Genomic DNA, 27,502 nt, shown 5'->3' with positions numbered 1-27,502 from the left:
GCCACTGAGCTGTATCCCCAGCCAGTTGTTTTCTTTTAGGACTTAAAATACTTCACTTTAAGTTCTCCCTGACTTAAGGGTTCATGTTGAGAAGTCTACTGTGACGCTGATGGGTTTCCCTTTATAGGTGATTTGTTTCTTTTTCTCTAACAGCTTTTAATACTGTTCTTGTGTTGAATTTCTGGAATCTTGACTATATATGCCTTGTATTTTTTTTCTGATCATGTCTAATTGGCGTGCTATATGCCTCGCTTACCTGTGTGTGAAATTCTTTTTCTGTACTTGACAAGTTTTTTGCTATTAATTCTGTGAACCAAGTTTTTATGTCATTTATACTATCTTCTGATTTTTTCATCAATTCCAATTAATCTTATCTTATTCTTCTCTGTATCATCTAATAGCTGCTGGATTGATTTTTTTTTTGTGGTCCCTTGCTATGTTTTTAATCAGATTTTATTGGTACATTTTAGAGATACATAATGGTCATATTCATCATAAAGAATTTGTACCTGTACATAATATAACTTGATTCTTTTTTTTTTTTTTTTTTTCATTCCCTGGTCCTTTACTATTTTTTAAAAGTCTTTTATTTGATGACAACTAACCACAAGCCTGTCTTCTGGGTCTGGTATTGTATCTTCACATTGGTTGCATATACTTTTAATAGAATTTTTATTTATTTATTTATTTTTCAGTAGCATTTTTAATTTCCTGGATGTTTGTTTGGGTCTGTTTTATAGAATCCAGTGCTTTCCTATGCTGGGCATTCACTTTCCTAAGTGCATGTATTTTTTTTTAATCTACCTGTACTCTAGATTTACTAGCCACATCCTAACTTTATTACTACTATTGAGACCTCTTGAAGAAATGACTGCTTTTTGGAGATGTCTTCTAAGGTGTAGCTTTTGGCTTTTGAGTCTGTCCCAAGTCCTGCCTCTTCAGTTTATTAGGGATGAAAAGGTGCTGTCTATTTGGCCTAACACCCAATTTTTTGGTGCTGGACTATGCTAACAATTATGACCCTCAGACAGTCTTGGTATTGACATATGAGGAAGAGCAACTGATCACAACTATGTCACCTTGGCTAAAGTAGTACAATCAGTAACAATAATAGCATCAAGCACAGTCTGGAAAATGACAAACTGGGCTGGGGATATAGCTCAGCAGTGCAGCACCTGCCTGGCAAGTGCAAGATTATGAGTTGGATTCCCAGTACCAAAAGAAAGAAAATGACAAACTGTGATAATTTAATTTGCCATGTTTAACCATGCATACAAATTTTTTTGTGGTCCCTTGCTATGTTTTTAATTGGATTTTAATGGTACATTTTAGATATACATAATGATCATACTATAAATATTATAAATATTTATAAATATTATAAATTTTATAGTTATGTAACAAATTCTAAAACAAATCATAAAATTATATACAATAAATATCCACTCAATAGAGCAGTTTTTACCCTCAGGGGAGAAAATTTAAAAGGGATGAGAGGAAAAAATAGGGAAATAAAGAAAGATAAAGAAATTAGAGGCAAGGCTAAAGGACAAAGGAAGATTGCCCAAGCTTCGGGAAACTGCTAAAGAAGACAAGGGAAAGAAAGATGAGGAAAAAAAAGAGCAAAACAAAATAAAGTACTAAAAATAGTTTTCACACTCATGAAAAAACAAAAACAAGAAAAAATGAAAAACAAAAGCAAAGGAAAAATATTTCTCTGTGACCTCAAGCCTGTGGCTATCTCCTGGGGTCTACAGTTTTGTGGTAGTATCCAATTCAGGGCATGTCTCTGCTCTCAGTGGTAGACAGAGGAGGCAGCCGGATCCCAGATCTGTGCTGGATGGTCCCAGCAAGCCTGTAGTGGGCTCGAGGCCGGGTGCCGATTCTGATGCTTTCTGTGCCCCAAAAGTTCAGGCTGATCCTGGCCTCTGTTCGTGGGGTTGGGGCCTGAGTTTTTCAGCCTGTCATGTTCTGGGTGTCTCTTGCCAGCCTGACCTTGGCTCCCGGACCCTTGAAGTCTCCAGCTGTTGTCCCTTACCCAGTCACTTTGGGATTTCAGCTTGGGAGCCCTGAGGTGAAAGCAGCCCACAGCTGCTCTGAGTCCTGGTTCAGTTGGCCCCGCTCTGAAACAGTGTCTGGCCAAGCACCCTCTCCAGCAGACACAGCATCGCTCGGACTGGAGCCACTCTCCAGCTGTTGCAGTGCACAGTGTCTTCTGCTCTGTTCGACTGTTGTGTTTCTCCCTGGAGTCTTCTGGAGTCTCCCACCTCACTGCGTCTCTGGAGATTCCATTGTCTTTCATGCCAGGAGCCGGGAGCTAGGGAGAGAGTACAGTTCGTCCCCTCCTTTTTCTGCATTATAGTCTGTTTTTTCACTTTCTCTGTGGGCCCCAGTTCTCCCTCCAGATCCTTCCTGGGTCCCAGGGATCCACCTCCCTCTTTCTTCTCTTCCCCAGCTTGTTATTTTCCAGTGTCTGGATTCTGAATCTTAGAGTTTGATTTGTTGCTGTTCACCGCTCTGACATCTTCCCAGAAGTTGAGACAGGGTCTTGCTCTGATGTCCCAGCTGGCCTTTTACTTGATAGTCTCCTGCCTCAGCCTCCCAAATGACTGGAATTACCCAAATGCCAGGTATTCACCACTGAGCTCAGGTTGATCTGTTTTCTTGGGACAAATTCCTAAGAATAGAAATAATGAGTTAAGTAATTTTTTGTTTTATTTTGCTTTTTGAGACAGCATCTTGCTATATAGTCCAAACAGAACTTAAACTCACTTATATTAGCTCAAGCTAGCCTCCAGCTGTCTTCCTGTTTTACCTCCTGAGTGTTGGGATTACAGTGCCTGGCTGTGAATATTACCATTTTGGGCACTTGAGATGTATTTATCAAATTACTGCACCAAGTTATTGTACTAGTCTATAGCAGTATTAGCATTGTACCCTAAAACCTGTTCATTGCTGAGTTTTGAGATTACACTTATGTATTTGTAGGAAGGTATACTTTTTTATTTTTAATGAGGTTGAGGAATCTGGTTTGGTATTGTATGGTCTGAGATGGGATCTCACTGTGTTGCCTAGGCTGACCTCCTGATCTCAAAGTGACCCTCCTGCCTTAACCTCCCTGGGAATACAGATGCATGCCACCACACTGGTCTTCTTTCGGAGTAAACTCAATAAACTTAGTATTATCTGGGAACTTCATTTTCCTTCCTGCAAACTGTTTTATAAGCTATTGTGAGAATTAAATACTTTGTATTAAGTGCTTCCACATTTAACTATTTATTTTTGTGCCTTTCCTGAAATTTCTTTCCCATTAGTGTTTTTGTTTTTGTTTTTGTTTTTTTGTACCAAAAATTGAACTGAGGACCTTGCACTTGCCAAGCAGGCATCCACTGAGCTATATCCCCTGCCCTCCCATTAGTTTTTAGTTTTCATGTATAGTAGTAAACTTAAAGGTGATAGTCCTATTCAGTAAAGTTTTTTCACTTGTAAAGCCTTTTCCTTTTTCTTTGCTTTTCTTTCTTTCTTTTTTTTTTTTTGTGTGTGTGTGTGTGTGTGTGTGTGTGGTGTTGGGTAATAAACCCAGGGCCTCATGCCTGCAAGGCAAATGTTTACTATTGAGTTGCCTCACCAACCCTAAAGGATGTCATTGTATTGTGTTATTAAATGGTTTGGTTTCCTTAGCAATTCAGATTTCTGTAAGAAAAGAAAAAGGGCCTGGCATTTTTGGTGACCTATTATCTGTCAAGCACCATTTGATGCTTTGTAAGTTAGGTCTGGCATCTGTGTTTGGTTGTTTTCTGTTGAAATGAAGGCTGAAGACTCTTAGACCAGACCAGACCTTCAGATATTTTGTTCTTTGCTGAACAGTGGTACAACTCATTTGTACTATGTGCTGATACTATTTGATTTCCTTATTGAATTTCAGGGGCAGACAGTTCTGGAAAGGTGGACATCTCCCCTAAGGACCTTCTTCCTCATCAAGAATCTCGAATCAAGTCTGGACTGGAGAAGGCTATCAAGCATAAAGACAAACTGTTAGAGTTTGACAGAACTAGGTATGATAGAGTTAGGCTAACAAGTGCTGAGAAATAGACTAATCCACAGATTCTGGTCATTAAAACGTTATTTTGGAACTTACTATGCTTTCAAGGGGGAGTATATCTTTTTTTTTTTTTTTTTGGTACCGGGAATTGAACTCATGACCTCAGGCTTGCCAGGCAAGCGCTTATGCCACTAAGCTACATCCCTGACCCCTTATTTTTGTTTGCAGTGCTGAGTGTCAAACCCAGGGCCACTGAGCTACATTCACATCTTGTTTTTTGTGTTTTGATTTTTTTAGCGGGGGACAAGGTGACAGGGTCTCATCATATAGTTTGAGGTAGCCTTGAACTCACTATGCAGCCCAGGCTGGCTTCAAACTTGCCGTGATGCTCCTGCTTATACCTTGTTTTTGAATCCATGTTGGAATAAGATAAACACTTTCACTAAGAGAGCATTGTCCCATAGCAACATTTTTTGTTCCTGGCAGATGTACCCCCGGACAGTTGATTTGGGGTAACATATTCTCCACTTGTTTCAGCCTTTTATTTCTTCAGTCAACATGTACTTATTCATTGCTTAAAAATGGACTGTGTTCCAAGAAATGTGTCATTAGAGAACTTTGTTGTTCAAATGTTACCAGGTCCGTTCACACTACCGAAGTGATACGGTGTATATATTTATGGCATAGCCCATCGCTGTTAGGGCTGTGGTGAACAAAACACAAGATTAAATCAAGCGCAAGGGAAATGATGCAATTAAGGGGTACTGTAAACATGAGATGCAAGGGACTGCTGCTGGCATGACATACCATACTATTTAGAGTAAACTATGTAAATACAGGTGGTATACCTAAAATAATGATAAGGGAGGAGGATGTGGCGCAGTGGTGGAGTATGATTAGCATGTTCAAGGCCTTGCGTTCGATCCTCAGTACCAAAAACTACAACTAAAATAATGGTAAAAAGTATAACCTAGTAAATACATAAGGTTGTAACAGGGGCTGGGTATTTAGCTCAGTGGCACAGCACCTGCCTGGCAAGCGCAAGGTTGTGAGTCCGATTCCTGGTACCGGAAAAAAAAACACAAAAACATAAGGTTGTAAGAGTCATTTATTATCAGTATCAAGTATAGACTGTACATAATTGCATATGCTGTAATTTTCTACACCCGACAGTCGAGTACATTTCTTTACATCCACATCAGCACAAACACATGAATAATGTGCTGTGCTGTGATATCATGACAGAAATGATGCTGCTTTATCAATGTCAGCTCCATTACGATCTTAAGAGACCGCCATTATATACATAGTAGAGCACTGAGTGAAATGTCAGTGCATGGTTCATGACTGTATTAGAGTCCCTTTTGTGAGCAAACCTCTGGGCTGGGCTCTAGAGAATCAGCTGGGAATTGCCCTGCTGCGCATTCCGATTCCTGGTACCGGAAAAAAAAACACAAAAACATAAGGTTGTAAGAGTGGAATCCCAGCACACGGGAGTCTGGTGCGGGAGAATGTGAATGTGAGGCCAACCTGGACTGCACAGTGCACTGAAGGCTACAGACTACACAGCAAGACTACATCTGACGAACCAAAACAGAGGAGAAGAAAAAAGAACGTGCTCCTAGGAGAGCACCAGTAATAATGTATTGAAGCATAATCTTTTGGTGAGCACATCTGCTCCTTCCAGACCATTTGCTAGGCTATGAATTTGTGAGATATAATTTTTAAAGCCATTCCTTAAGAAAGCCCTTACAAAATCACCCTTCAGGTGTCACATGTCAACATACTCAGTAAAATTTATCATTAGAAATACAGTGCTTTTCTTGATAAATAGAAACTGGAAAAAGGTCTCACAAGGGCACCAGTTTCAGTATTTAGATTTGAAGCTGGTCTTACTGGTTTAAGACTATATTCTGGGCCCTTTTTCTTGTCTTTTGTTGCTTTTTTTTTTTCTTTTAATGGTACTGAAGATTGAAACTAGGCCCTTGTGTATGTTAGACAAATAATCTACCACTAAGTTACATCCCCAGCTCCCTTTATTTTTTAATTTAAAAAATTTTTTTTGCTGTGCTGGGGATTTAACTCAGGGCCTTCCCGCAGAACTACATCCTAACCCTTTTGTAAATTTTTTGTTTTGAGATAGGATTTTGCTAAATTGTCCAGATGAGGATTGAACTTGTGATCTTTTTGCTTCAGCCTCCAGGGTGGGTAGGAATATAGGTGTGTTCCACCACGCCCAGCAGAACCCCCCGCCTTTTTTTTGTCTTTTTGAGACAGGGCCTCACTATGCAGTTCAAGTTGGTCTTGAACTCACTTTGTGGCCCAGGCTGGCCTCGAACTCACAACGATCCTCCTGTCTCATCCTCCTGAGTGCTGGGATTACAGGCATGTGCCACCATGCCCAGCTCAGCAGACGCTTTCTAAAAAAAAAACTTTTACTTTGAAACAGGGTCGGGACAAGTTACCCAGACTGACCTAAACTTACAGTCTTCTTTCTCACCCTCCTGAGTAGGTGGGATTATAGGTGTACCCTTTTAGTTATGTGCTAGGAAGCCTGCTTCCTCCTGAGGCCTCTTAAATATCCTACTCTGTGACCCCGGAATCTTTTAATTCCAGCTGAGTCCTGAAAAACTGAAATCAATATATGAATCTGATTTCAGAATTTTCCTTATGCCTCTGTAAGAGTAAACAGTTAAGCCAGCAGATTTTGGGGTAGAATCCTAGTGAGCAAATAGGCCGAGCCAGACTGTAGGACTAAGATTTTGAGTAAGTTGCCAGAACATCAACTCAGTTATGAGACGGTGAAGACTGGACTAGTTAGATAAAATGGCAATGGATTGTGCTTCTGTGTCTTTTCCTGCTTTAGACTGAGAATCTGTAGTTCTAGGAGCTGAATTGAGATACGATGTATGCAGAACTGGGAATCAGGCAAGACTGTGAGTGAGCTACCGCAAGTACTTCACCCATATTTATCACCATGTGACCTAACTGCCTCGTGGTCCTTTTTCTTTTTACCTTAGCATCCGAAGGACCCAAGTCATTGATGATGAGTCAGATTACTTTGCCAGCGACTCTAACCAGTGGTTGTCCAAAATTGAGCGGGAAACCCTGCAGAAGAGAGAAGAGGAGCTGAGAGAACTTCGACATGCCTCTCGACTTTCTAAGAAAATCACCATTGACTTTGCCGGCAGGAAGATCCTGGAAGAAGAAAACCCACTAGCAGAATATCACAGCAGGTGAGTGGGTAGCATCACAAAGGGTCTAACAAAAGCAGGTTGAGGGCTGGGGATTTAGCTCAGTGGCACAGCGCCTGCCTGGCAAGTGCAAGGTCGCGAGTTCGATTCCTGGTTCCAGAAAAAAAAAAATAAAAAGCAGGTTGATATGAAAGGTTTTTCCTCTCTGATGGACTTGTTGTTTTTGTTGACTTTAAAAATAATCATAGCTGGTCATGGTGATATATGCCTGTAATCCCAGCACTCAGGAGACTGAGTCAGGAGGCTCACTGCAATTTTGAGGCCAGCCTTGACAGCTACATAGTGAGTTCAAGGCCAGCCTGAACTACACAGTGAGACCCTGTCTCAAAAAACAAACAAAAAAACCAAAACAAACAAACAAAAATAATTATGATCTAAGCACCACAAAAAATAAATAAAAATGTTTAAAATGTTTAAAGCCAGGGATTTAGTTCAGTGGTAGAGTACTTATCTAGCATACAGGAAGACTTGGATTTGATCCCCAGCACCACAAAATAAAAATAAGAAAAACAGTGTTTATTTGGAAGGGAAAACATGGCAGCTAAGAAAATTTTAAAAATGAACTTCGAAGGGAACTTGTCTGCAGCTGTACTAAGTAATTATTGTTCTTTAAAAAAATCTTTAAAACAATATACAGTTTGTATACAAAAATAGATCATTGAGCTGGGTGAGGTGGTGCGTGCCTGTACTCTGGGAGTCTGCGACAGGAAGATAGAAAGTTCAAGCCCTGAGGTGTACCGAGATGTCCCGTGTACTCCTGGTGCCCCCCACCCGACGGCTGCCCCCATTGTCAGCACTCCCCACCGCTATGGTACATTCACCACAGCTGATGGAGGGAGAGTGGTCACTGTGAAACATCACCGTGGAAGAGCGCTTGTGGCATACATTTTATGGGTTTGGAGAAAAAAAAAACTATGGTACTGTGTGAGCTTTGGACAAATTTATGACGTATACCCACCATTCTAGTTTTGGTGTTCCAGTTTTCTGTCATGAGACAGAGTCTCACTAAGTCACTGGGTTGCCCAGGCTGGGCTCAAACTTGCCGTCCTCCTGCCTCAGACTCTCAGTGCTGGGTTACAGGTGTGTGCCACAAGACCTGGTTGGTGCCTCCTTTTTGACTTAACAGTTACACGTCATATATCAAGATGACAGTTACCTCTTTCCCTTATCATCAGTTTTTTGAAAATATTTGCTTTTCTGATCCATGAAAAAATGGCATTTTATCATAATTTTCACTATATTTCTTTGCTTTAGGTATGTGCTAGTAAACCTATTTTAAAATGTATTTACTTGGTACTAGTTTTGTTTTTGTTATAGGTTCTAGAGTTGTGGATGGGCTTAAGCGCCATACTGTATCTCAGATCTGTTCCCCTTTCAGAGCTCACTGTCCTCACCTTAGTTTCGTCTCAAAGTCTTGTCCTTTTTTTTTTAGTTTCTGCCTTTGTTTCTGTTCTTTCCTCCGCTGGAAATCTCTCCCTGAATAATTGCCTCTCAATGTCTGTCTCTCCCTTGAACCTACATGGTGCACCATGTGGATGTGAGGCTTATAACCACCAGGATTGTGTGTGCCTCACAGTAACGGTTACACCCTTCAGGTACGGTTCATCACCCATGTAGGTATCTTAAACCTGCCATGTAGATTCAAAGCTTCTTAAAGTCAGGAACCCTGTCCTCCACCATATATCCCATTGCGTTGAAGGGGTTTCTAATGAATATAACTTGAATTGAATTCAAGGTTGGGTTCATCCTTCCCTGGTATTACAAGCTTTTTATTATGTTCCCTCAAAATTATCATCATCATTCACAAGTGGTTGTCAAGCATCCAACAGAGGTATAGTTTTTTTTGTTTGTTTTTGGGTTTTTTGGTTTTTTTTTTCTGGTACTGGGAATCGAACTCACAACTTTGCGCTTGCCAGGCAGGCACTGTGCTGCTGAGCTAAATCCCCAGCCCCGCAACAGAGGTATGGAATGTGGCAGCAAGTACTGTTGGAAAATCAAGTGGAATAAGATAGAGTTCCTGCAGGACCTGTGCTCATTTTTTCATATATATATGTATCTATATGAAAATATTATATATAATATTAATAGTATACTACAATATTATATTTAATTATATATTATATAATTATATATAATTACTGAATATTAGTTTTATAGACCATTGTATTTCAATGTGGCATTTTCCTGCATATATGTAACATACTTTGGTCCTACCCATCCTATTATTTTTCCTTTCCCTTCTGATGTCTTAAAAGCCACAGGGTTCCATAATCTTCAAATGAAACTTACCACATTATTTTATAGGTTTTAAGTCAAATCCCAGCACCAGTACCCTAGGCACCTTAGAATAACTTGAGATATATCCACTGACTGATAGATACTAGGTGCTGCAGGCCTTGTGGAAGCGAGGGGGCACCTGTGTGTTGGGCACGTAGGGGCCTCTGTAGCACTTGATAGCATGGAGGAGCAGCAAAGGACCGAGGAGACAGCAGCAGCTGTGTAGGTGTGCTGTTAAGTAAACTGCCACAGAGTGCTCTTCTGTGGGCAGACTAGTTCTAGGCATCTTCTCTTTTCTTTTCCTTTTTTTTTGAGACAGAGTCTCACTATGTAGACTAAGCTGGTCTTGAACTTGGCAGTGATCCTCTTGCCTCAGCCTTCCGAGTGCTGGGATTACAGGAGTACACAACACACTCAGCTTTTGGTCTTATTTATTGATCTTGTTTAACAAGTTGAATGACCTATTTTCCTTACGGTTTTTGATCAAAGAGAAGTAGAGGGGGTGAGGAGGAGGGATTGGTGTCTGTGGACTCCCCTTTGAATTCCAAATTTTATTACTATTGAGGGTTTTGTGCTTGTGGTAAATAAGGAGATGCTAAGCATAGAATGTTACCGATTATTGCGTCCTTTTGGTTTGTTACCATAGACTAGATGAGACCATACAGGCCATTGCCAGTGGAACCCTGTACCAGCCACTGATGAGATCGGGTAGATATTCTGAAGAGCCTTTGGGAGTTCTGGTAAACCCCAACCTGTACCAGTCCCCTCCACAGGTCAGTGGGCCTTTCTTCTAATTCATAATGAAATTTGATCCCGAATATTTTTCTATTCTGGTGTGTCTGTTTCATAGGCATTAGATACTCGTCTGCTCTCAGCACATGCACAAACCCTTCTGTCTGGCCCAGTTTTTCTAGTTATTTTTGTAGCACTTTTAACAAATCAACCAGTTTATCTTCTGAGTTATCTTCTAGTGGGTTTTATTAAATACTGATTTAGGCAGTAGGACGGGGGAGATGTGGCTCAGTGGTGGATTGCTTGCCTAGCGTGTGTGAGGGCCTGGCCTCATTCCCTAGTGTCACAATAGAGAAAGAAAAAGAGAATTTCCAAGCAGACCCATTTGGGAAGGGTATTCTAGGTAGAAGATGCAACATGTACAAAGGCTCATAGGTCTGGGCCTAAAATCACAAGTAATTAAGTATTGTTATGGACTGGTAGGTGTATTAGTTTCCTAGGGCTGCCATATATTCAAAATCAAGGTGTCAGCTGGGGCCACATTCCCCCCAAAGATTCTGCAGGAGAGTGTTCCTTTGCCTCTTCTGCTTCTGGTGGCGCTGGGCATGCCTTAGCTTGTAGCTATGTCACCCTAATCCAGTGATAGTGAACATTTTAGAGCTTTCAGTGGTACAAACAACCTGCCACAGCACACGTGCCATGGACTCACCACCACAGCCCTAGTCGGTGCCTCTGTGTCTCTGTCTCAGCGTGTCCTCTCCATTTTATAAGGACAGCAGTCACTAGATTTACAATGATCTCATCTTAAAATGATTGTTTTCGCAGAGACTGTTTCAAAATAAAGGGCGTAATCCCAGAATGTAGCTAGGAGAGAAAGTTTGATGGCATACTACTCAACCTAGTACAGTAGACAACACCTAATCTTGAAAGCCCTTAGGTCGCATACTAAAGAGTTCAGGTTTTATCCTAAAGTTGCATAGAGAGGTCCTTGAAGGATTTTAGCAGATTTGTGACTTCCATGCTTACCTAGAGAATGGAATGAAGGGAAAGGTAAGGCTAGCAGGAGCAGAATTGCTAAGGAGGTTATTGCAGCAGCACAGTGGGGAGATAATGCAGGAGTCCACAAGTTAGGGTTGTAGCACCAGTAAGGCAAGAGAGAGTTATTTAAAGACTAAAGGTGTAAATGAAGAGACTGGTTAATAGGGTCTGTAACAGTGTATTGAAAGAGTAGGTAAGTGGCTGTGTGGTTAGCGTCAAGGGCTGTAGTAGAGATGGAACAAAGGATTTGGGCACGACAGTTGTTCAAATCCCAGCATTTTTATAAAATTACTTACTTCCTCCATAATGAAGCAGTTCTTCCTCTACATTCCCACATAAGAGTTTCTATCCTTATTTCATATTTACCCAGTTTTGCCTTATGTTATGGACAGTTACTTTTGTGTTTGTCGTCTATTAGTATTGTAAGTTCCTTGACTGCAAAAACAGTATATTTTGATATTTATTTATTTATTTATTTATTTATTTATTTATTTGTCTTTTTGAGACAGGGTCTCATTATGCAGTTCAGGCTGGCCTTGAGCTCACTTTGTAGCCCAGGCTGGTCTCGAACTCGCAGTGATCCTCCTGCCTCAGCCTCCTGAGTGCTGGGATTACAGGTATGAGCCACCATACTTGGCTTTTTTTTTTCTTTTTTTTTTTTTTTTTTATATTTTGATATTTAATGTCTTCCTGGTTACATACTTTTCACATAGTTAAGTACTCAATAAGTGTGTTTTTTTTTTAAAACTGAAATGAAAAAAAATGTATTCCGCAAATTTATCTCCTTCTGAGATCCAGTGGTAATGCCTTGGATGAAGGCTTCATGAACATCAGCAGTTCTTCATCCAAACCACCATAAGAACACAGCCCAGGAAGAGTTCGGTTTTCTTTTTTGGCCTCTCTTTTTTGTTGTAACTTCTGTATTTGCTTCTTCTTGTCAGGAACAAAAAAGTCTTGATTCAGCACCACAGATTCAGTGACATAGGTTTTCCCCACTTCTTGGGTCGTAAAGACGAGATTATCCTGTGGAGCCAGGGGCAATGAGCCAGCCAGGGAAGGCCGCAGACGCAGAGGTTGAGGTGCTGCCCACGTCATTAAATATGGGTTTTTTTTTAAGGGTGTGACACAGTTTATTGCAGAAACATACAGCCTCATCCTTTTGTAGTAGAGAAAACGGAAAGCTTTCACGGTTAAATGATTGCTGGGGTTTCCAGGCTGCCAGTTTACCACTCCAGCAAGGTTTTTTTCAATAAATTGTTAAATTATCGCTTCTCAGCCTTTTGGCTAAAATCAAGTGCAGCATCTGTTCTTATCAGTTTAATAAATTGTTAAATTAAAAAACATTAAGTCTCCCTGTCACAGTAGCCTTTTTCTTCTTCTTAATTTTGAAGCACTTGATCTTATTTCATCTGCCTCTGAGGGAACTGTTGCCAAGACTCTGTAATTCCCTGTCCCTGTATGTGATGGGAGCCCTGCTTCTCAGGGCCTCCATCTTCCCTTTTGGGGAAAAAGTGTTGATTCCAGGGAAGCGGAAGACTTCATACATCTGGCAGGGGAACCACTCGCTGTTCCCGACAGCATCCTTGGCTTTGTTGTGATAACAGACGTGTGACTCTGCTCTAAGCACATGAAAAATTACAGGTCAAAACGTTGGATCTTCATTTGGCTGAGGGCTTTCTTGGAAAATCATCTAGAACACAGTATAGATCACTGATAAGTATAAAGTGGAACAGTTGTCGCTCTTTTGGTCTGATAGTTGTTTTTATTAGAAGTAGGAAGCTTTGTGTTAAAAAGGGGGGGTGGACCCAAGGATCAGTGGAACAGATTAGAAGATGCAGAAACTACTCCAGGCATACTCAGCCACCTTGTTTTAGACAAAGGTGCCAGATACATTCACTGCAAGAAAGGTAGCCTCTTTAATAAATAGGGCTGGAAAAACTGGCTTTGCATATGCCAAAGATAAAAATTGGGCCCATGTCTTTCACCATGCACTAAACTAAAGTTGAAATGTATCTAAGATCTAAATATTAAAACAGAAACGTAAATCTACTGGAAGATAGAATACGTAAAGCTCTTAAACACATTGGTGTAGGCAGAGGCTTTATGAATAAAACGCCGATCACACAGGAACTATCACAAAGAGTCAACAACTGGGATCTCATCTTACTAAAAAGCTTTTGCACAGAGAAACCACCAACAGAGTGAAGGAACAACCCACAGTGTGGGAAAAAATGTTTGCCAGCTGTTCTTCAGACAAAGGATTACAATCAAGAACATATAAAGAACTCAAAAAAAATCAGACCTCCACATTTAAAGACCTAATCCAAAAATGGGCATCCGAGACTGAATACATACTTCCCAGATGAAGAAATACAAAGAGCAAATAGGACTGGGGATTTAGCTCAGCGGCACAGCGCCTGCCTGGCAAGTGCAAGGTCGTGAGTTCAATTCCTGGTACTGGAAGAAAAAACAAACAAACAAAAAACAAACAAAGAGCAAATAAACATGAAAAAACTTTCAACATCACTGGTCATTCAAGACATACAAATCAAAACAACACTAAGATTCTATCTCACCCCAGAAAGAATGGCTGTTATCAGGAAATCAAGCTGGGCATGGTGGCACACACGCCTGTAATCCCAATACTCAGGAGGCTGAGGCAGGAGGATCCTTGTGAGTTCTAGACCAGCCTGGGCTACAAAGTGAGCTCAAGGCTGGCCTGAACTGCATAGCAAGATCTTGTCTCAAAAAGACCAAAAAAAAAAAAAAAAGGAAATCAACCAATAACAAATGCTTGCAGGGCTGTGGGGTAAAAAAGAACCCTTCTCCACTGTTGGTGGGAGTAGACTGGTGCAACCACTGTGGAAATCGGTGTGAAGATTCCTCAAAAAAGTAAGATTGGAGGTCCCATTCAACCCAACTATTCCCCTGCTGGGTATCTTCCCCAAAAGAATTAAAAGTGTCATAATAGTGATATATGCTCACCCATGTTTATAGTACCACAGTTTGTAATAGCCAAATCTTGGAAACAACCCAAGTGTTCATCCACTGGTGAATGCATAAAGAAGATGTAGGGGTTTTTTTTTATACAATGGAGTATTACTCTGCCATAAAGACAGATATGCTCAAGACATTTCTAGGAAAATGGATGCACCTTGAATCCATACTCTTAAGTGAAATAAGTTGGACACACATGTATAAATATTGCATTGTTTCTCTGGTGTGAAACTCTGGTGTTTCTCTGGTGTTTCTTTGGTGTGAAACTGAAAGTGTACATAAGGTCCGAAATGTATAATAGGTATATTGACATAGGAGGAAATTGGGGAGGGGAACAGAGGAAAGAAGGGGGAAGGGAAAAGGGAAAAAAAGGAAAATATAGAAACAAAGCTTTGTAAATGGGAAGGGGAGGAGGAGTTGAAGGGAGGACAGGGGAATGGGGTTAGTATCATGTACAGGTACAAATTCTCTAGGATGAGTATGATCATTATGTATATCTAAAATGTACCAATGAAGTCTAATTTAAAATAAATAAAAAGGTGGGGTGGGCTGTGGTGGTGCATGTCTGTAATCCCAGCACTCGGGAGGCTGAGGCAGGAGGATCGTTGGAAGTTTGAGACCAGCTTAGGCTACAAAGTGAGCTCAAGACCAGCTTGAACTGCATAGTGAGACCCTGTCTCAAAAAAACCAAAGACCAAAACAAAACAAAAAGAAGCGCTGTATAGAGATTTTTAACATTCTGCTTATCTTTTAATATAGGAGTTTATAGCTGGACACAGTGGTGCATGCCCATAATATCAGCACTTTGGAAGGCTAAAGGATGGCAAGTTCCAAGGCCAGCCTGGGCAATTTAGTGAAACCCTCTCTCAAAATAAAAAAGACTGGGGATTTACTTCCTTAGGAAAGTCCGGTTCAATCTCTAGTAGTACAAAAATAAATAAAGATAGGACTTTGTTATTATATCTTGGACAACTCCTATTGAATTTATACCATCTCTACCCTTTTTTAGCCTTGAATAAAATTTTCTAAGCGAATGCTGTTAGTATGATTTTTGTGTGTGTGGTGGTGGTATTGGGCCAAGCACTTCACTCATGAGCTATACCTCCAGCCCTTTAAAAACTTTATTTTGAGGTAGGATTGTGCTAAGTTGCCCAAGCCATCCTTTATCTTGCAGTCTTCCTGCTTCAGCCTCCTGTATCACCACTCCTGGCCTTCTGAATCATCATTACTAGTATTATCACATATTGTCCACCTTTCCAGATTCTTCCTATGTAAGACAGAACTTTTTCCCCCCATATAGTGGGTCGATCATACAGGTGCCACCTCACAGAAGAAAGCTTTCCATTCAGCAGGATCGGGGCTAGAGTCCAGCCTGTATCAGCACCAACTGAGGATCCAGGATGAAGAATTCCAGGAGGGCTTTGATGGTGGCTGGTGCCTCTCTATGCATCAGCCCTGGGCTTCTCTGCTTGTCAGAGGGATTAAAAGGTAAGAATAGAAATGAATTTTAGCAGTGAGAAATCTTAGAGTGACATAAACTTGCATTTTAGAACTATGGATTGGAATTTGTGCTCTAGTCTCGTTTTGTTTTGTTTTGTTTTATTTTGTTTTGTTTGAGACAGGGTCTGGTTTTGTAGTTCAGGCTGGCCTCCAAATCATGGCAATCCTCCTGCCTCAGCCTCCCTAGCGCTGGGATTATAGGTGTGCACCACCATGCTTTAGTCTCCAGTGATGATTTATAACATTATTGAGGACGTAGAATTTTAAACAGTATATTGCTGACTTGATAGTAGTTTAGTTTTGATTGACTTGGCTTTTTTGAGACAGTCTGTGTCACTTGTTGCCAAGTTGATTTTGAGCTCCCTTGCTCAAGTGATCCTCCCTCTCAGCCTGCCAAGTAGCTAGGACTACAGTTGTGATACACTGTAGCTGGCTAGGATTTTAAATTGATAAAAATCACTTTTAAAAAAACCAAAATAGCTTAAAAAAGCAAATTGAGTTTAGATACGCTAAAGATCCAAGTGGTAACAAAGATAGAATGCCAGTTTTTTCATCTCAGGAAGAAAGTCTATTGTAAAAAACTTCTCTTGGCTTTGTTTTGGTTAATATATTACTCAGCAACCTTAGTGGTTTGATTCTGTTTGAAACATGAGCCAGGTGTGGTGGCACATGCCTGTAATCCCAGCACTGGGAGGCTGAGGCAGGAGGATTGTTGGGAGTTCAAGACCAGCCTGGGCTACAAAGTGAGCTCAAGGCCAGCCTGAGCTGAACAGCAAGACCCTGGTCTAAAAAAAAAAAAAAAAAAAAAAAAAAAGAAGAAGTTTTAATGCCTATTTATTTATCTATTTTATTGAGACAATAGCACCAGAACTTATTTTTCTCCCTGAACTGTCTGTTAATCTCATTAACCATGTTGAGAAACTATTCGGCCATAATTTCTATTCCGTAAAAAAGTAGAGGATGTCGTGAAGGGTGAAAGAAGTATAGAGCGGTGTTGTACATGTTAGTGATAATGGTTTAATATCCTGTGGTTTCTTACATTTCTTCTCAACATAAGAGTAGTTAGGTCAGAAAGGTCACCTATAGTCATACTACCTAGAAATAGTTATTAGCATTTTGGAGCATTTATTTGTTATTTTTCCTGTGCATATTATTACATAGTGAGATCATGATGTACATTTGTGTTAGTTTTTCTGTCACTTATCATTACCACATGCTCATTTTTCCTTCTTTTTATTTATAGATAGATTGTTTTATTTGTTTTTGTGAGCCAGGGTCTTGCTATGCAGTTCCGGCTGGCCTCAACCTTGTGGTGATCCACCTGCCTCAGCCTCCTGAGTGCTAGGATTACAGGTGTGTGCCACCATGCCCAGCTATTTCCTTCTTTCTATATTTTTGTTTTTTAAAACAGGGTCTTTCTATATAATTCAGACTGGCTTTGACTTCGTGATCCTCCTGCCTCAGCTTCCTAAGAGCTGGGATTACAGGAGGGTATACCACCAAGCCTAGCTTCATTTTTTCTTATTTTAATCTGTGAGATTTTTTTTGTTGTTTTTGAGACAAGATCTTGCTACGTAGTTCAGGCTGGCCTCAAACTCAGTACTCCTCTTGCTTCAGCCTCTGAAAGGCTGGGATTAGAAGCGTGCACCACCACACCTGGCCAGTCTATTAGAATTTTATATGCCCAGCAATTCTTAACTCATAATAGTAAAAATCTTTTATTTAAATAGAATCTTGATTTTTGAAGCAATAACTCTGTGAAGTATTACTACGGTATGCCAAATGAGGGCCCGAGGCAGGCAATGGTAAGGTGGGTTGCTCTGTTACAAAGTTAGAAAGTAGCAGAGACAGAGCTAGAGTTCAGGTGGTTTGTTTGTGGGTTTTTGTTTTTGTTTTTGAGTCAGGGTCTCGCGGTGTAGCCCAGGCTGGCTTTGGACTGGATCCTCCTTCGTTAGCCTCCTTAGTGCTGAACGGTGGAGTTCAGGTTTCAGAGTGTTCTTCCCATTCCGCTATGTTGGCGTCTTTCATTTCCCTGCATTCTGGAAAGAAAAATGATTGGCATTTGGGGACAGTCACTTCTACTTCAGTGACTTCCCTGTGAGCCATCATTTTCTTCTTCAGTAAGGTACACTACAGTTTTCTCCCCTACTGAAGGTCAGGCTTTCTTGCTTCGGCTGCTAATTGTTTTGAGTTCTGTGCATAGGGTCATCAGAACAAGCACACGTGAATCTGCCTTTCCCCCGGGGCAGCCCAGCTCCAGATGTCTGTTCTCATTCACTTCTATGCGGTTTAGGTGTCTTCCTTTTCCAAAATAGAAAACGAAACAGCTTGCCTTCTGGAAGGGAATCAGAATGTTTACATTTCTCTGATGCTATTTTAGGGCTCTGTTATTCAGATTTTCTCACTGAAAAGAACAGGATGAGCAACATTTATCCCACAATCACTAATCCCACAGAAATAACGTGTGTGGTTCTGCCACATTCAGGGGGAGTGAGGGGCATTTTCCCAGTAACTCTTCAGTTTATTTGGAGTAGAGGGCAGGCATGCATTGGTTCACTCCTTACCATGAACACTTAGTTGATCTGCATTGGAAAATGAAGAATATGAAAAAGTCACTGCCCTACTTCCCACTGTAAGAACGAGGGGAGAGGGTTACATTATTTAGGTACTTTATTTAATTTGGTAAGAGGCAAACAGAAACATCTTGGAGCCAGGCATGGTAGCGCAGGCCTGTGATCCCAGCACTAGGGAGGCAGAGCCAGGAGGGTCGCCATGAGTTCCAGGCCAGCCTGGGCTACATAAGTGAGTTCAAGGCCAGCCTGAACTACATAGTGAGACCCTGTCTCAAAAATAAAAAAATAAAAATAAAACAGCAAAGTAATTAAATTCTAGTGAATGTATTCTGTTGTTCCACTTAAAAGATTTTTTCGAATCTGTCAACATGCTGATTAGTTACTCACACAGAACATAACCTTGTGTGTAATGATTAGAAAATGATATGGGTGGTTTTGCAATTTAGAGTGAAGGGTATTTTTATTTACTTAAATTCTGTTAAATAATAATCATAAAAGTACCGTTCTTGGGTCCTTATGTGTAGGGGAGAACTTTTCTGTCAGATTGGAGAACAAATGAGCAGGTCTTCTGGGAAAATGTTAGCTTTTGACTCGAAGAAGAATTTCTCCATCTGTGGGACAACTTGAATGCCTTAAAAATAAAGTGTGTAGATTGTAGAAGTTCAAAACTAGTGACAACTCCGGGTCTGAGTTGTAGGAATCAGGTGACAAGTAGTCAGGAGTTGAAGGAGATGAACTTTGTTCTGATAATGGGAGAAATTAGAGAACAGGGTTCCCCCTCAAGGGAGAGACGGAGCTGGAAAATTTGCTGTAGGATTGGTTGTGTGTTAGGGCAGTCTTCCAAGAAGCTAGAATTCACATGCTTGCCACTAACTCTGTGTTTATTTAAGGGTAGAGGGCAGATCCTGGTACACCCCCCACAGAGGGCGACTTTGGATAGCAGCCACAGGCAAAAAACCCTCCCCTCAAGAAATCTCCGAACTCCAGGCTACGTACCGTCTTCTGCGTGGGAAAGGTAACGGCCGTATGTTGTTTCCATCTCACTTTGGAGAGAAGTCATTGATGTTATCTTTCACTTCCTTCTTTCTGTAGCTTTTTGTTGGCTGAAAGGAACTTTTAAAACGTTGTATGTATTAATTTGTTTAATAATAAATCAGGTGCTGGGGATATAGCTCAGTGGTGCAAGCACCTGCCTGGCAAGCATTGACAGCTATTCAAAGCATTAAGTAGAAAAACATCAGTTTCCAACCCCAAAAGTCAACCAACTAACTTTATTTTTTTTAGATTTTATTTTAAAGAGAATAGTAAATGAGTAAAAGAGAGGAGTAAAAAATAATAGCAGCATACCAGCATCATAAACATAAACAAACCAAAGCAAGAACGTTTATAGTGATATAGGGTTTCAAGACAAAATAATATGAATTAATAGTGGTTGTTAGATTACGTATAGTTATCTTCAATTATGTTGCTCAGATTGCCAGATGTAAGAATGGAAAATTGTTCAAACCATTAAAGAGAATAAGAAAATAATTGTTAGATAAAACATTAGTGATACTACAGAATTTCACTAGACAAGATGGTAGGAATTCACCATAGTAGTTCCATTGCATGTTGTTACCTTCAAATCAGTTGCTCACCAACTAACTTTAATTTTACACTTGATCTTACTCAAAAGGTTAAGAATATAGCTCTATGGTAGAGCACTTGCCTAGTGTGCATGAGGCTCTGGCTCCAATCCCTGGAACCAAAAACAAAAGTTTCTAAGAAACCAAATTTAGAAAAGCAAAAAGAATTAAGATGTGTTATATACATGAACCAATTCCCCATGATGAGTGTAGCCATTATAGACTGCAAATATATACTAATAAAATTTTAAAATTTTTTTGAAAAAGAAACTAAGCTAGCCAGGTGTGATGGCGCACAACTGTAATCCCAACACTTGAGAAGCTGAGGCAGGAGGATCACCTCGAGTTTGAGGCCAGCCTGGGCCACATAGTGTGTTCAAGGCCAGCCTGTACTACAAAGCGAGGCCCTGTCTCAAAAAACCAAAAAAAGAAGGAAGGAGAAAAGGAAGGAAGGAAGGAAGGAGGGAAGGAAGGAAGAAGGAAGGAAGGAAGGAAGGAAGGAAAGGAGGGAGGGAGGGAGGGAGGAAGAAAGGGAGGAAGAAAGGGAGGAAGGGGGAAGGAAAAGGGAGAGAGGGAGGGAAAGAAAAAGAAAGAAATGAATTAAACTTAAGCAGCCACTAGGAGTGCTATTAAAAGTGCATACTTGCTTAAAAACAATGCTATTTTGAGTGATATGTCAGACTTGTTTTAAATTTGGATCCTAGCCAGGCATGGGAGCACTTGCCTTTAATCTCAGCACTTGGGAGGCAAGAGGATCACAAGAATTGAGTCCCCTCCTGCCCCTCCATAACTGTTAATCATTTTATTATTACAATGACAAGACAAATGATTCTTTGCATCACCATTACATTCATGCTAGAGATAATTTCTCTATGGTAAATGCTCTTTGATCTTTTTAAGACATTATTTACTATGCTTAGAATAACAGCATTCTTAATAAAAGAAATATAAAACATTTCATTTTTTTTACTGAGCGAAGTATCTACTTTTAAATATTTTACACCCAACTTTTAATGTAAGTAATAGAAACAGTGCATTATTTTATTTACAGGGTTGAGTCTTGCCTGGATAATTTAGTGAGATTTTGTCTCAAAAATTAAGCCGATAAATCTGGCGTGGTGGTGCACACTTGTAATCCCAGCACTTAGGAGGCTAAAGCAGGAAGATCACCGCAAGTTCAGAGCTAGCCTGGACTATGTAGTGAGTTCAAGGCCAGCCTGAATGACATACCGAGACCCTGTCTCAAAACAACAACACAATTAACAATAGCAATAAATAAAAAGAGCTAGGGATGCGGCTCAGTGCCCTGGATTCAATTCCAAGTACTGCAAAAAGGGGGTGGGGCCGTGCTGGGGATGTAGCTTAGCAGTACAGTGCCCCAGGTTAGATCCCCATTATTGTATAAATAAATAAATAAATAAATTTGTGTTCCGACACTCATTTTTAAAAATTATTTGCATTTATTTTACGCTTTATTCCATACTGTAAGTTTTTGCCTCTTTAGCTTCTTCCAGGGTATCTTTTTATTCTGCGCAACTTCCTCCTCTGGTTTAAGAACAGTTTGTTCCTTTTCAGTAAGGGTCAATTCCTTACTGAAAAGGGGAGCTTACAGATGGGTTTATCTGACTCAGTTCTGTTATCACAGTGCCTCTTAGGTGGTTTGCTCACTTGGATACAATCACTGACCAGAGAACCTAATCTAAACGCTCAGTTTGGCTTCCCTCTCTGCACTGGTAAGCATGTGTAGTAAAAACTGAGCGCTGGTTTTGGTCAGCCCCATGGTTTGCTGTGGACATGGCTACCAGCTTCCCCATCGGAACTGTGGGGGCACACACTGCTCCTTTGAGGTGACATCCTTTAGATACTTGGTGGCTTGCAGATGTGCATACCCCTGGTGGCCTGGGTAGTTTCGTGGGTGTTTTAAAAGTGCACATGAAGATTTTGGCTTTTTGATTTGCACAGTTTTCTGGGGTTTTCTCTGGGTCAAGAGAGTAGCAAACCATTTTCACAGATCACCTTGGGCAGCTTATAGGAAGAGTTGATTCTGTTTTTTTTGGCCATAGTTTTATGGTTTTTCTCTTGTCATTGTCTTTCTTTGTTCCCCAAACCAATCACCACCAAACCCCGCTATGATCCAGCTAGTATTGTAGAATTGATTTGTTTGTAATAAACTTGTAGGGTCCTTGAGTTTTATTGGTGTAAGTAAGAGAACAGTTTTCTAAAAAAAAAGTTTCCCAGCTTAGTATGCGGGTAGTAAACTAAACCAGTTACTCACTAGGCTTTTTGCTAAAATACACACAATTGTGCCAAACAAAACCTCATTGTTTCCATTATGTCTACAAATAGATAATGGGAAAAGTTACTTATTCAGGATTAAAAACAAGGGCTGGTGATATAGCTCAGTAGCACAAGTGCCTGCCTGGCAAGTGCAAGGTCCTGAATTCTAGTCCCAGTACCAAAAAAAAAAAAAAAAAAGTAAACAAAATCAAAAACATTCCTGAGTTTTAGGGTGACAAAGGAGGAAATTTATCTAATATTTTCTTTTGTCTTGATTCAGATGTGGAATTTCCCAGTGACTATCCTTCAGGTTGCCTGCTGGGCTGTGTGGACCTCATGGATTGCTTGTCCCAGAAACAATTTAAGGATCAGGCAAGTAAAGAACACTTTTCTTGGGCAGATGCTTGGTTTTATTACAATGGACTCATAAATCTTAACCAGACTATCCTGAAGAAAATAAGGTACTAGACCTATGGAGAAAAAGGGAGTCGTTTAATAAGGATATGTTGGAGGAAGACAAGGTAGGTCAGAAACTGACAAGATGTAGTGCTGCTTTGGATTCGCATGTAGGGGAACTCACACCTGTTCGTTGCTGCATAACAAGGTGTTGCCACAGTACAGCTAGTGAGCTTAGAGCCTTTATCCCTTAACACAGCTTTGTTTCTTTTGGTAAAGAGACCTTGTTATCTCTTGAATCATTTAGAGTAGGTGGGTGTGAAGTATCTATTCTTTTTTTTTTAATTAAGTTTATTGGTACAATTTAGATATACGTAATGCTCACATTCATCATAGGGAATTGGTACCTGTACATGATATACCTTGATTCCTCTTTTTTCCCCATTCCCCTCCCCTCCCTTCAACCGTTTTTCCTCTCCTTATTTACAAAAGGAAGGCTCTTTGCTTGCTTCTTTTAGAGCATTTGTTCCAGGGCATTGAACGTGTAATAGGCAAGTGTATTTGAACTCTGACTCCTTCGACTGTGTCATATTTTGAATATGTATAAATGTACAGCTGAATGTGTGTATGTATATATAAAACTAAAGATTGACATAACTAAAGTACGTTTTTGAACAGTAGAGGGAGCTGAAGGACTAGCTTGATCGAAAATTCCTGAAATGTAGGGTCTCTATGTTTAGACTCAGACTGCCAAAATTTCAAAATGTGACAGTCCATCTTTGGAGCGTGGAGTCCTGCTACAGCGTGGTTTTCCTGTTCTTTAAACAATTACAGTACTTCTGGCAACAGGGCTTCTCCCACTGTGCTTGAGAAAATGTGCTTCAGCTTAACATTTTCGCTGTTCTGTTTTTCAGCATACTTTGTCTTTGGTTTTTTGTTTTTGATTTTTTTTTTTTTTAGTTGTTGGAGATAAAACCCAGAGCCTCATGCATGCTAGACAGGTGCTCTACCACTGAGCTACACACTCCCAGCGCTCTTCCTCTTTTTTTTTTTTTTTCAATCTAGAACTAATAATTATAAAAATGCCTTATACTGGGCTATACAGTCTGTGTTTGGTTTTTTTGTTTGTTTCAGTTTTGGTTTTGGTTTTGTGAGACAGCTATATAACCCGGACTGGGCTTGTATTTGCAATCCTGTCTCAGCCTCTCACATGTACATGCCACCATGCCTGACTGGCCTTACAGTGTGAGAGACTCAACAGTCATTAACAGCTTAGTATAACTCAATGCTTTATGTTCTCTTTGTGTTATATTTGCATTCTAAAAGAGAACCCGTTGCATCTGGTGAAGTAGATGGGCAAGGTGCTTGATTTATGGGTCAAGCAAAGCACTACCTGATTCAGGGTCAACTGATTGCAATCTCTAGACAGCCAGTCATTTTTTTCTGCCAGAAATTAGTGTAGAGAAAGGTCAGAAACTATAACGCTAATGTATGGAGTATTTATGAGGGTTACAGGATGTCTTAGTTACTTTTCTCGTTGCTGAAACAAAATACCCAACCCCCAAAGTTAAAGGAAGAAAGGTTTATTGTAGCTCACAGTTTATAGAGGTTTCAGTCCGTAATCAGGTGGCTCCAAAGCAGTGGCATGGCAGAAGGGCATCGAAGAGGAGAGATAGTTCATGATGGGCAGAGGGCAGCAAAGCAGAAGGCACCAAGCAGCCAAAGAGCAAAGCAGCAGCTGAGGATGGCAGCTCTCGTTCTGTCCCGTGCACCCTATTCAGGCTGCATGCCCTTAGGGCAGCGGCACTCACGCCCCAGGTGGGCCTCCCATTATCTACTCTCAGAACTGTGCCAGACCAGTGAGTGGACTAATTTAGTAATCACACACCCTTGATCCCAGCATCGCATGCTCTGAAAAGCCTCACCTAAGACTGCATAAGGCTTTGTGGGGACATCTAGACACAAGCCATAACACAGGAGTTAGAAATTTAATTAACAAAACATCTTTTTGGCTCCACAAGCACCTCTTGCAGGTCAGCACACTGCCCCTTTTGGAGGTTATGTTCAGTTTTACTTCCTGGATTGCTGAGGGCAGCAGTAGAAGGACAGGAATCCTCCATATGTTCTCAGCGGGAGGTCCTGGCAGCTCTCATTAAGAATTTCCCTTATGTGTGACATTAAAACACACCACAATGCCAGCAACCTGTAGGCTTCCTCAAACACAGAAATCCCATACCGTTTTCCCTGTGCTTTGCAACTTTTTCCTACTGTTTATTCCTATATCCTATATATTCCATATATAGGATATGAATATGTTTAGAATTGATAATAGTCATAGTTTGAACTATGTATTGAGTAAGGATTGTACCACCTGTTTATTTTTATTTTCTGTGGAAGTACTGGAGGTTGAACCCAGAGGTGTTGTACCACTGAGCTGGATCCCTAGGCTTTTTTATTGTTTTATTGTGAAACAGGGTCTCACTAAGTTTCCCAGGCTGGCCCCCAGCTTGTGATGCCTCTGCCTTAGCCTCCTTACAACGAGGATTACAACCACATGCCACCATACCCAGCTTGGATCATATCACTTTTAAAAGTTGTAGCCTTGGTGTTTGCCTTGAAAAACGTCTAGACCACCCTTGGTAATCATCTACCTGTTTCTGTTTGGACTGGAGTTCTGCGGTATAAGAAATGTAGTTGCCTTGTCTGTTCTACCAGTTACATTTTTTTTGGTGCTGCTGAAGATTGAACCCAGAGCCTGGCACATGCTAAACAAGCACTCTGTGACCTTCAGACTCATTCATGTTTCTGAATAAATGACTTGAGAGTTTAGGACTGATAGTCCTATATAGCATTTCCCAAACTAGTCCATCACATAAATGTCTTTGGACTAAACAAATGTGTTTACCACAGGGTTTCTCAGAGCGCTTAGGATGCTGGTATACATTATGACTCCCTGAGAGGTAGACATAACATGCAGTTACGTCCTGTTTTGTTTTGGCAGTACTGGGAATCGAACCCCGTGTCTTGCAGATGTGAGGCACCTGTACTACTGAGCTACATTCCTAGACCCTGTAAACCTTTTGAACAGGAACAACTCCCCGACAAACACACACATTACCTGTTTACATTCTGTAGCACTGGCATCCTGGTAGGTACGGTGCAAGAATCACTAGCCTACTACATGTGGCTTTTCATTTTCCTCATAGCTCAGCTCACTTAGAGAGAACCATCCAGAGGACACAGTTCCCAGCCTGTCTTCCTTTAGCGTTGCAGCCCCCACTTCTTAATAATCCAGCTGCGCCACATTTTCTTTGAAAATCAGTGTGGATGTAATCATTTTTATTTCAACTGAAACTAACTTCCTATGTGACTTGGACCACATTTTACTTCTCCGTTCTGTTCCTTTTTTCTTCCTCAAAGAAACTCAGTAGTTTACCACTGACCTCACATTCTTGGCCTTTCTTGGATAAATGAAAATATCCAAAGCCCTCACCATTTTTGACAGTGTGATCCTTTAGTTTTCTTAACAACAACAACAAAAACCCATTTTGTTAGTGATTGTTTTAAAATTAAGCTATAAGTGACTTTTTTTTAAAAAAATGTGCTTAACATGTTTTCCCCTGAGCTAAGAACTTGTCTTCCTTTTATTTTTTAAGCCTAGCTTGACTAATTTGTGCCAGAAAAAAATCCCCTAGGCCCTCAACCCTCCTGAGTAATGGCAGATTGTTCGGACAGGGCCGGAGCGATAGGGAAAAGGCTACGGGCTCAACGCAGGGGAGAAAAGTAGAGCAGAGCCATGTCCTTCGAGCTTCTCCTGTGCTCCCCTGGAAGGATTCCGTGCTGTTCTATTCGCCAGCGTTTTATCTGCCAGCAGCAGATGTAAGCTCTCAGAAACAGCAGGGAGGATGTTGACTGCAACGATGCATCAAGGCTGTGGTTTGTAACCTCAATAGTGAGGCAGTTCAAACTTTTTATTTTTTTTTAAACAAAGACATTTTGATTGCCAAATCCATAACCATTAGCAGCTGTGGTTGTGAACAGTCCTCTAGAACTAACAAGTTTTCAAACAAAACGTTGAGTTGATGGCTTTTGTTTCTATGTGTCTTTGTTGTGTTTATGCTATTTATATCCCCACCTTCAAAAAAAAAAAATCTGATTTGTCTGAAATCTCCAAGGTCATTGATTATTCTATTTCTTCTGAACTGAATCTGCTCCTCTCCTGCCAGTTTTCTGACCCATTAGTCTGTTTGATCTTATGGCTTTTATAACAGCTAGAACCCTGTCTGCAAGGAATTATGCTCAAGCAATTCTGCTAGGTGCCTACATCCTGGAATTGACACTGGCAGTAAAATTGCAGTCTTCCAGTAGAAAAGAGAATATAACTTGTTCCTTCTTCTCTAAGCATATGTAAGCAACATAGGACTTCAGGAGGATTACAGATATCACTTCATATGTGGAAATCATCAGCTTCTGTTACGGACAGATCATCTGTGAGAGGCGAGAGATTACGAAATAAGGAAGAAATGGTCAATATTCAAACCAGGCATTGGTGTTAAGAAGGCAGAGTCCTTAAATTCTCTTTTAAAATATGTGAGTGGCTGGGCATGTAGCTCAATGGTAGAGACCTTGCCTACCTCTAACATATGTGATACCCAGAATTGCATTCCTAGTAACACAAAAAGACAAAAGTGTGAAAATATCCTTTCTGTTGTACTGAGAAAACCTGCCAGTTCATAGTCCTCAGAATATCCTTAGAGGGAGATTGTATGTTCCTAATGACTATCCTAACCT

At 40.6% G+C, this 27,502-nt stretch overlaps 1 protein-coding gene across 1 annotated transcript in view; it reads left to right on the top strand.

The window, feature by feature from the left end:
- Positions 1–27,502, top strand: part of Trip4 (thyroid hormone receptor interactor 4) — an 82,351-nt gene that overhangs the window by 37,040 nt on the left and 17,809 nt on the right. The window contains exons 7-12 of the mRNA XM_005393753.2: positions 3,926–4,055; positions 7,063–7,278; positions 10,220–10,346; positions 15,641–15,828; positions 19,304–19,428; positions 22,596–22,687. Coding sequence (XP_005393810.1) covers positions 3,926–4,055; positions 7,063–7,278; positions 10,220–10,346; positions 15,641–15,828; positions 19,304–19,428; positions 22,596–22,687 — 878 coding nt within the window. The remainder of the gene's footprint in view (positions 1–3,925; positions 4,056–7,062; positions 7,279–10,219; positions 10,347–15,640; positions 15,829–19,303; positions 19,429–22,595; positions 22,688–27,502) is intronic.

Source organism: Chinchilla lanigera, unplaced genomic scaffold, assembly GCF_000276665.1.
Source record: "Chinchilla lanigera isolate Chin_1 unplaced genomic scaffold, ChiLan1.0 scaffold00049, whole genome shotgun sequence".
Lineage (NCBI taxonomy): Eukaryota > Metazoa > Chordata > Mammalia > Rodentia > Chinchillidae > Chinchilla > Chinchilla lanigera.
The sequence above is the reverse complement of the archived record's forward strand: the minus strand, read 5'-3'. Positions and strand labels throughout refer to the sequence as shown.